The following is a 10,189-nucleotide window of genomic DNA, read 5'->3' on the forward strand; positions in this document are numbered from 1 at the left end:
AAAGGTCTGTGTGACTGAAAATACTAGCTTGTGTCTTCAATATCTTTAAATCTCCTAACCTGATGACATTCCAACAAAGTCACTTTATTATGGTCAGGTTGAGTTAAAACCACACCCAGAATAAAGTCTAACTTGAGTCTCAGAGCTTCAGACAGAGTAGTGCCTCCAGTTAGCCTCACACCACATCATGCAAAAGGGATCAATCCATGGGTCTCAGAGTGATGAAACGTTTGCACTGTTGTCATGGCAATTAACAATATATTACATCTTTTGAATGGGCTTACGTCTTCAAATATCATAAACAGGAAGCTGAAACACATGAATAATTCCCCGACTTCCTCTGGAACTATGACATCTTATTCTAATCTAGAATAGCACAACCTGTTAAAGAAAGAATGTCCTCAGAAAATATTGAATCTTTTATTATAGCTTGAAAAAAGGAAGGTCCCTATCCCTGTCCATGATGCTAGATCCTTCCAAAACAGTTGGTCAAGTTGGTCAAGGACAGTAAACACCTTTGGAAACTCCTCCAGCAAGGTGCGTAAAGCTCGAGTCTTCAAATCTTATGTAAAAATGTAATAAGAGAAACAGCAATGATACAAAAGTCTCATAAAATCCTTCGTGTTTTATACATATTTTTAAAAGACTTCATTTTTGCTTGATCACAGCCTTCAGTCTTAGAGGTGGACAGGTGGTTCATAGGATGCCATAATCTCCCAATGACTTGAGCAGAACAGTGTCTTTAACATTATCAAAGACCTTCTTGATGTTGTTCGTGTCAGTGGCGCAGGTCAAGTGTGGGTACAGAGTCTTGTTGACGGACCTCTCCTCATACATCTTTTGAATGAAAGTTATTGCATCCTCCACGTTTTGCCTCTGACCTGACGGGAGAGAAGATGAGGTTGGTCAATGTAAGGTGGTCATTGTTGTCTGGAATTGAAATCGAGATGAATATGATTTTTTTCTCTATGAAAACAAATGGCAACAAGTTCTTCAAAGCCTGTGCACACGAACGCAAACAGCCAATCTAGCCGGTACCAGGAGCTCTTTAAAGTTCCCATTAAGGTTAGATTGACATGATGGGGCTTGACCCTGAAGTCATTATTTTTACCAACTAAAGCTACTGCTGCTAAAACACAGTAAATACACAACTAATCAGTCACTGTTATTTTCCATCCCACAAATGCATGCTCCGGGGTTTGTGGGGGGCTGAGAAATCAACTGAGGTATTTGACCAGGGTTGCCATGGGAAACGGATCCAGTGAAAAGGCTGGAGGTGAGGCTTGACGGGTGTGTTTCTGTGAGCTGTTCGGAAGATGCTGTAGACTACAGTCTTTCACACGAGCAGAGCCGCAGACTTTCATTAATAAGAACATAAAGTACACGAAGCGACATTACAAAATACAGCTGACATTTAGGAACATCTTCTAGGAACCGGTCACTTTACTCTGAAGTCATATTTTGCACCACATGGGTCACAATACTGGAAGTGTCTATCTCAAACAGATTTATCTTAGGCACAAATGTATGTCTTCTTACAAACAGAAAAACACCTTTGTTTGTTCAGTCTTACCAGGGAAGTTGGGGAAGTATTTCTTCAAGTCAGACGTCTGTATTTTGTCAGCTAAGATGTCAGTCTTGTTGAGGAAAAGTATGATGGAGGTGGTGAGGAACCAGGGTGAGTGGATGGTGATGTAGAACAGAGACAGGCTCTCATTCATGCGATTCTGAAGGGAAAAATGGTACCACAGCGCATGCCATTATTGCACAGAATACTTACTTTGCTCAACAGCTGTGGAAAGCGAGGAAATGGCTCATTTGATTTAGAAAAAGCAGTGATAAGATCTAAGGTCTTGAGGGAGAGGAAGAAGGGGTCATGCTTAGTGGAGGTTTGTGACTGTCTTGGTGAAGAGGAAATGAACAGCTCAAAAACAGAATGAGAAGAGAAGACAGACAGGACATTTATTTAAGCAAGGGAGACATCTGCTGGTTAATATGTGGCATTGATACGCTTCTCAATTCAAGCACATTGAATACACATATCACAAAATCTACCGTATTCAGTTCAATTTTTTGATGGACTCAAATGAGCTTAAAGAGGTGAAAACAGAACAGACACAGATCAACTAAATCCCATCTTGATAACTATTCAAGGCTAAAGCCCGGACAAATACATCTCATCTTGGTTCCCCTACAAAGCCATGACATATTCAGCTTCAAGAGGTTAAAACCATGTTATGATGTCAATCCCCTGTCATACTTGGAGATGAGTTTTCACTATCAAGTGTTGGAAAACAATTTATTTCCAACATTTTCACTGTTCAGGCCTGTTTCCACAGATTTCAAAAGAGGCAGCAGAGTGCTCATTCGAAATGTTGAAAGGTTGTAAGAAAAGGTGACAAAGTTTAGTTTTAGAGATAAATGAAAAAGCATTCACTATTATTACACTACTATTGAAAGATTGAAAAAGGGAAAGAGAACAAGATGAAGTGAATACATAGCTGTGCAACTGTTAGAATCCTCTTACAATGGTTTCTTTTTCCTCCAGGACTTGATCATACTCGCTGAGGGACGCCAGAAAGATGAGAGAAGTGACATTTTCAAAACAGTGGATCCATTTGCGACGCTCTGACTTCTGACCCCCAACGTCTACAATCCTGCAGAGAACGGAGCAGAAGTTGTTATTACGGTGGAGAATTTCCTGTTTAATGAGGTGTGGGTGTTTTATAACTAATAATTTGATGACCTGGTTGGCCAAATATTTTAATGAAATGTGAATGTCAGGACACACTGAATGTCGTACAATTGGAGCTAATACGGTTGCATAACAATAGGGCATATCTAGACGCCTTGAGTGAAATTACTTTAACAAGAGAAAATGTCCAACGTGTGAATCAACAGAATACCATTAGAACAGTTTAGTGAGACCACATGCACCTTATAGCACAAGAGAGTAGTTTGCAAGTGATCTCATGGACATATAAACACAAGAGAGAGCCACCTTAGAGTGATGTTTTTGATGGTGAAGGAGTAGTCGTGAATGCCTGTTGTTGGGAATCGAACTCGCAAAACATCTTGTTCTGTGGGAATGTAGTCCGGGGATGCAATGCGGTCTAAGTGGCTCAGGTAGCTGGGAAAGACAAGTTAAGGAAATGTTTTCAGCTGATCAGATTACATTTCTAAGTTGTTGTCATATTATACAAAACATTAGTAAAAAGGTTTTACTGTGCCCTGGGGAAGGCCACGCTGGGCTAAAATGTGTCAATAGCCATGCTTTTTTATTATACTAACAGAGTTCCTTGTTTTTTTGTCCTTGGGAATATTCTACATTTGGTGGTCATTTTTACCCAAATTGACAGAGCTTTTTTCTCGTGCAAAAAAATACTGTATACTGCCTGAAGACTTCTATTAAGAGATTATTTAGAATCAATGTGTATTATTGGCAAAGAGATCAAATTATTATCATTGGGCTTTTTTCTTTAATAATACAATAGTCTTTGTTTTTCCATGAGTCTGTATTGACCGGTGAGTTATTTAAACTAGGGCACGGGTGATGGAGAGAAATGGTCATCAAAGAGGCAGGCAAACACAAACCTGTCATTCTTCTAATTGGCTCCTTTCATATCATGGAAATGTTCATTAATATATATGTTAATCACTGTGTAATTAATGTAATTGACAATCACATATTTTCATGAAAAGACCAAATAAAATGAATTAATTTTTCAATAGTCCTTAAATCATGATTATTCTCATTAGAGGGAGTATAAATTTACCACGTGAAATAACTTTATCGAGTCTAGAGCCGTCTTCTGTCAGATTACAGTTTTATGGCTTGTGTTGATTCTAGCTGCCTCGCTTATCAGCGTCACACCATGATTACTGAGCTCATAAGTGAACACTAAAAGGGTCTCACTATGAATACAAAATCAGATGAGGTTGAGACATGTACGAAGCCAAAACTGTAATGATAATCCTCATCATCATGATAATTTATAATAATGATGACAGTAAAGTATTTATAAAAAATATAAAGGCTGAAATACATCCAATCACAGGAGCGTTGCAGTTCAGCCAAGCAACTGGGGTTTGTGTTTTTAGCCCCTCTAGTGGTCACTCAGAATACAAAACCAAAGACAGCAATAATAAAAATGCTGCGTGTTTCATGTACAGTAAGTATTTAATGTAAAATGTATGATGGAATCTAGCCTTTATTACTCAACTGTATTTGTAATGTTTATAATGTTGCCTTCGACGCAGTGTTAATATGTTTTCTGACAGCAAGAATGAGTCATTAAGTTTAGCTGTGTGGCTTTTCGTTCAAAGGTCAGTTGTAGCATATATCAATATATCACCGCATGTAGACCAATGGACATGACCACACCTGATCTGCACAACTGTTTACCTTAAACTATGAACTTCTCTTAAAAAAAAAAAAAAAATATATATATATATATATATATATATATATATATACATAATTGTCCTTGTTTTTCAGGAGGAAGGTTATTAAATTATTATTAAATTAAATTATTAAAAACTATTTTGTCTGCACTTCATCAGGATGTCCTCAAGTGGAATCCCTTTAGCTCATTCTTGATCTCATATTCATGGGTAAATAACAACAAAATGGATGAATCAAAATTATATAATTGTTGGATTAATCAATAGGCAAAATAAATGTTAGTTGCAGCTCTACTACGTTTGAACATGATTCGCTGTATATTTTGGTCTGGAGATGTTGAGATGTAAAGCAAGACGCATTGTGCATTAGATTGTGGTTTAGAGACTTCTGTATCATAAAGTATTTAACCTTTCTCCAACATCCATCCTACTTGAACTACTCCAGAGCGGAACAATATAATGATAAAACTCAAACTCTGATTTGATCTTCACTCCCACTTGTTAGTAATCCACCATATTTAGTATGTTTCGTGCTTCAGAGCTCGAAACACCCTTCCCAAAACTTGTTCTGATCATCTCAGAGCTCAAATTACCGCTGTCAACAAGCTTGGCAAGTGTACTGTTAGCAGACATTTTTATCTGGTCACAAATTGCTTTCTTATTCACAGTGCCAGAAGATGCAGGCCTAGCACCATCTGCTATATTTTACGACATGATTTACATGCCAGGCCAGGAGGTATTGTTGAGTGGATCCCAACCTGGGGCATGGAACCCCCTTGGGGACTGACAGAGATGACAGGGGGTCCCCAAAGGTTTCTTTGGTTTTTAGTTTTTAGTGCAAAATAAATGGTACAAATCACCACACATATGAATGGAAATCGGGTATGGGAATGACAATTGTCTGCCCATGAAACACAGGGAATAACACAAAAAATCTGCCAACTTTATCATTATCTACATGATCTACTCACTACTCGGTGGAGTCAAGGAGCTGGTACTGGCATCGGCGGCTGTAGCAGAGCCGGATGCCCGAGTCCGCCCAGAGGCGCCGGATGGCATCCACGTAGCTTCTCTCTAACTGAGTAATCTGCACTGTGTTTATGTCCTGCAGGCACTTGGCATAGATCTAGAGAAGCACCAGAAAAGACTTTCAGACATTTGGTTTAGCTTTAGTCAGAATTGTACAACGCAGACACACAACACACTGTGTGGCAACTGTCTGCATTAGTCTAGTTTGATTGGATTAAGCCTCACCTCATTTTCTGAGTTGGAGTAGGGGATTTTCAGTGTAGTCATTGCAGTTGTCATGGCATTGACGGCTGTCAAGATGTTCTGAAATATACATTTACAAAAAGTCTTTCTGTCATCTTCAGAAAAGCCCTTGCCATGGATGATACGCATCTGTCTGATAAAAGTAGTTTTGCCACTCTCCCCAGTTCCTAAGAGGGGAAAGAAAAAGTACAAGACAAGACAGTGATTGTCAAGTTCATCAATTTAGAAACAGCCCTCATCATAGTGTAGTCAAATTTAACTTGACCTATTTGTCACGTGACAATCAAAATAAGGGTGACATTCATAAAGACATATATTAATTTGAGTTAGCAAGCCTATGCATAACATACAGAGCACAATAATACTTTCACAGTTTACAAGTCAAACCACTGCCAAATTGGTCCATTCTTTACATAGTCAAAGTGTGACACATGCTTGACATAGGCTGCAGGCTACCAAACAGGCCCAGCAGTTTTAAGCAAGGTGTTTCATCTGACTGTGACCCTCATCTCATCTCACTTACTCAGTTTAATGAAAAAGAATTGCCTTTAGGGATTTCAGAGAATTCTCTCAAATGTGTTAGTGTGATGTGGCACTGACCTAATAGGAGGATTTTGATTTCTTTCCTTTCTTTCTTTTTCTGTTTTTTGAGCTCTTTCTGGATCTTCTTGTTGATCGCGACACTCTTCTTCTCATCGTCGGACAGACAGCACACGCAGGTGTTTCGGCACCTCTTCCAGCAGCTCGCCATTGTGTACACCACTGTAATTAATGAAGCAGAGCCACCGAGCCCATAAATCAAGCCATAAACCTCAGACAGGACAGCGTACTGCTTCAAACGAATTACGTCTTCTTTATCGTTAGATTTGATCAAGAAGCTTTTCTGCTTATTGTTCCTTTAAAAATGGAAGAAACACGATCTTCTGAGTGGTTTCCCCACGCACAGTTTCCAACAATGGCAATGGGCCATAACAATATAGTCAGCAAACTATAAAAGTAAACTTAAGAGTACAGACAAGTTACAACATAACCGTACTGTGTGGTAGAATTATGTCGAAAAGCCTTATTTCCATACCTCCAAATAGAAGGTGTGCCGCACGCAATCCCAGCCGCGCTCAATCTCCGCGGGCCATCGCGTCTGTAGACAACGCGAACCGCTCAGGGGCCACACACGACATGAGGGTCCACCGGAGACCGATCCCCGGGACAGAGGGGTCCGCGTACGGCGCTTACAGAGGAATGTGGGCCACAGTCTCCTTGGATCACTGCGTTTCTGTGGCACCAACGCGCACCGACCGCAAGACAGCGGCATCAAGCCTCCAACCGGATGTTACACAATAAAGCCTTGCGTGGTTCAGCCAACGAGCCGTCGTTCTAACCCGGTAAAAACGCGACGAATACGGGTTTAGCTGAACGTAAATCGGCTCGCGCGCTTAATTTGGTTTTATTATGGGAGTAATGTACAACCAAGACGCCGGCAACGAGTTTGACAGTACCAACCGTTGAAACCGCGGAACGGGCTCTTATCTTGACATGTCAGCGCAGGAAGTGTCGTTTGTAAATCCTTTGACTTTGAAGGTTTTGGAGTAACAAGTGGCGCTCGTGGATGGTGCCACTTCGGATAATGTTTCGGCTGATTTGAGACAGAGCCCCAAGATTATACGGTCAAAGACATGTATAGTCGGTAGCATTCGTCACATTAGTCAAATACATTGCGTTAAAATGTTTGGCTTCTCGGGCTTTCCTGGTTTTTATATTTAAGTGAGGTTAAAACGTGTTGCATTATAATATTAAGCCGCAGTATGAAGCGCACCGCAGGTATTCAGTCACTCCTCCTCAGCTGCTTGTTGGATATGAATCTTTTGTCTCATCCAGCAGAACCGGTTCGACTGGGGTTTCCTGGACTCAGATATTGAGATTATCCGCGACAAGGGACTTTGTGAAACGCGGTCATGAAGCACATGGAGCAAATGTGCTTTGTGTCTGTTCTAAATGTGTGAATGTAATGATAGGTCGACTCTAGGCTGTTCGTAAATAACTCATTTAAATCAGGCCTTTTCTGACTTTGAACATGATCTTAATAGACTATAAACAAGTGACCGATAGTGTTTTACCCAAACATTGTCTGCTTGAACATTAGACTATGTGTTCAAGTTCAGCAGACCTAAAGGGCTACATGGGGCAACATAGGACACGACTGTGACTAAGATAATGCCTGAGGTAGAGGGAAAAGTGAATAAGCTTTTCCCCTCCAACTGGTATTGAAGGCCTCTACCAAGAATGACAAGAGAAGCAAGAGGGAGAAGGTAAAGTGAGCAGAGATGGAGTGATTCAAACATCAGAAAATATTACTGTCTTCTACTAGTTGTGAAATCAAGATAGATCTTTTTGAGATAAAATGGCATTTTCTTGTTTCCTTGGACAGCATCGACTGTAATATGACGTTTCTCGATTATGGAAAGCGCTTTTTAAAATGTTGGGTCGATGACATCGTTCCTCTCTGTGTCTGCACAGTGCGGCCACTAGAGGTCTCTTTGCTCAGCAAATAAGTGTAATTTGCCAGAGTATAATTTGGAAAATACTGCAAAGAAATAATTTTACAGGTGGTTTATGGTGTTCAATTGTAGACTGAGCAGCGTTTGGGAAGTTACTTTGAAAAAATAATTAGTTACACATTACACGTTAACTAGTAACTTCTAAAAAAGTAGTACTTAGTTATAAGTTACATTACATTATTTATTTGTAATATTGTATAAATTAATCAATTCATGTTTTATTATATATGTGTATATATATATATATATATATATATATATATATATATATATATATATATATATATGACATTTAAACTGACTTAAACAACAAGTGAGTTGTATAAAGTGGCTCAAATAGCATAACAGGGGCCTCTGAAGCGTTAACTTCCAGTTAAAGTCATGTCTGTGGGTTTTATGCTTTAAGAACATTCAGTGGGCTCCTTGGAATTTTCACAGTAATGTGTTACATTACGAAGTTACTTACAGTAACTAAGTATTAGTAACTTAGTTACACACCCAAGGATGTGATGGCTTTGCTTGAAGTGCACCACTGTAAGGCATTACCTTTTCTATCATGTATTGTTACAAGGATTTTTATGAATTCAAAAATACCCTGAAAACGTGCATTTTTATATGACCTTTATTGTTCCGATATAGTAGAAATGTGTCTCTATGCATGTGTCACCTTCCTGTCTCCATGGAAATGGAGATAAGTTAAATGCTTTAGTGTGGGACATTCCAGCCGAGGAGCAGGTGACAGGAAATTATGTAAGTCAATAAAATGCACCAGAAAGGAAATAAACCTGGAAAAGGGGACAATGTAGGTTTACTCAAAAATGAATCAATCAAATTACCATACTGAGTAAGATAATGGTGAGGGATCACCTTTATGGTGTGGTTAAAAGCTTGTAAAGGCGATTTTGTATAGACGTAATATGTCTCCTTTAAGAAATGGGTTAGTATGGATCAGTGGTTCTCAACCTGGGGGTTGTGACCCCCATAGGGATCAAGGGGCTCCTGTCCCTTGGATCATTTGATTTGGAAAATGAATGTAATAGGCCTAAACAAGCCATGACACCCTGCAATGCAACTGTAAGTGCAGATGTTGGATATAGATTCATGATTATTCTCCAGGAAACTAATAAAATGTATGAATGTCTGAAAAAAGCCTGGCCACAAACACAGTGCGTGTGTTTGTCCCTCGGGACAGGACGTGTGGGATGTGTGCAGAGTTTTGACAGATGGGCGTTGCCTGGCCAGTCAAATATCAGCTGCTCTCACAGACCCGCCCCTTTCCTCTCAAGCAAACTTGGAGACCATTCACACAAGCCCCGCCCTAAACTCCCACAAGATGGCTTTTCATTCGCTTCACAATTGTCAATCAATCATATCCATGCGACGTCAGCTCCAGCGCCACCACACCGGAGCTAAGGAGTGGGAGACGAGGAGCGTCCAAGCACCAAGAAAAATACCAGGAGTGACAGAATGCACGGACTAAATGGGGCCAAGTGACTGCGTGTAAGACATTTTGTGTCTTAGACTTTATATGCCGACTGAGTATTCTGGAGAGCGTCCGTTTTATGCAATGGAAAACATCTGCCAATCTCGACTTTCAGTTTCCTAGCCAGTAGGCTCCAATTCCAAGGATGGCTAGCTGAGGTAGCTAGCTAACAATTAGCCTGCCCATTTAGCTTCGCTCACTGGACAACTCGGCTGCGGATCGGCTCCGTTTCCACCGCGATCATATTGTTTCTCTTCTGGGGGGTGTGTTGCGGTCATCGATGCTCCGATACAAAGCGAGAATCGACGCCATGTGTTCAGTAAATGCCCTGTTGAACGGGCACTCGCTGTGACTGCGCGGGCGTAGACAGGATTCAGGGCGGCTAAGCCTGTGCTCGGCCACCAGCAGAGGGCTAATACAGATGAGCAGTGACAGTACCCGGGGTCCCACTGTCTCCGGGACCGAAGCGAGTTGT

At 40.5% G+C, this 10,189-nt stretch overlaps 1 protein-coding gene across 1 annotated transcript; it reads right to left on the reverse strand.

Moving 5' to 3' along the window:
- Positions 1 to 404: 404 nt before the first annotated feature.
- Positions 405 to 6,769, reverse strand: LOC140353998 (guanine nucleotide-binding protein subunit alpha-14-like). The gene is made up of 8 exons (XM_072438808.1): positions 6,752 to 6,769; positions 6,277 to 6,438; positions 5,659 to 5,843; positions 5,376 to 5,530; positions 3,002 to 3,130; positions 2,528 to 2,657; positions 1,574 to 1,727; positions 405 to 881 (listed from the first exon to the last, which is right to left on the reverse strand). Exons 2-8 carry the CDS (start codon positions 6,425 to 6,427, stop codon positions 697 to 699), a joined length of 1,089 nt encoding a protein of 362 aa, XP_072294909.1. The 5' UTR covers positions 6,428 to 6,438; positions 6,752 to 6,769; the 3' UTR covers positions 405 to 696.
- Positions 6,770 to 10,189: the final 3,420 nt, after the last annotated feature.

This window comes from Eucyclogobius newberryi, unplaced genomic scaffold (assembly GCF_026437365.1).
Source record: "Eucyclogobius newberryi isolate DKJ021-1_F unplaced genomic scaffold, fEucNew1.0.hap1 SCAF_9, whole genome shotgun sequence".
Classification (NCBI taxonomy): Eukaryota; Metazoa; Chordata; class Actinopteri; order Gobiiformes; family Gobiidae; genus Eucyclogobius; species Eucyclogobius newberryi.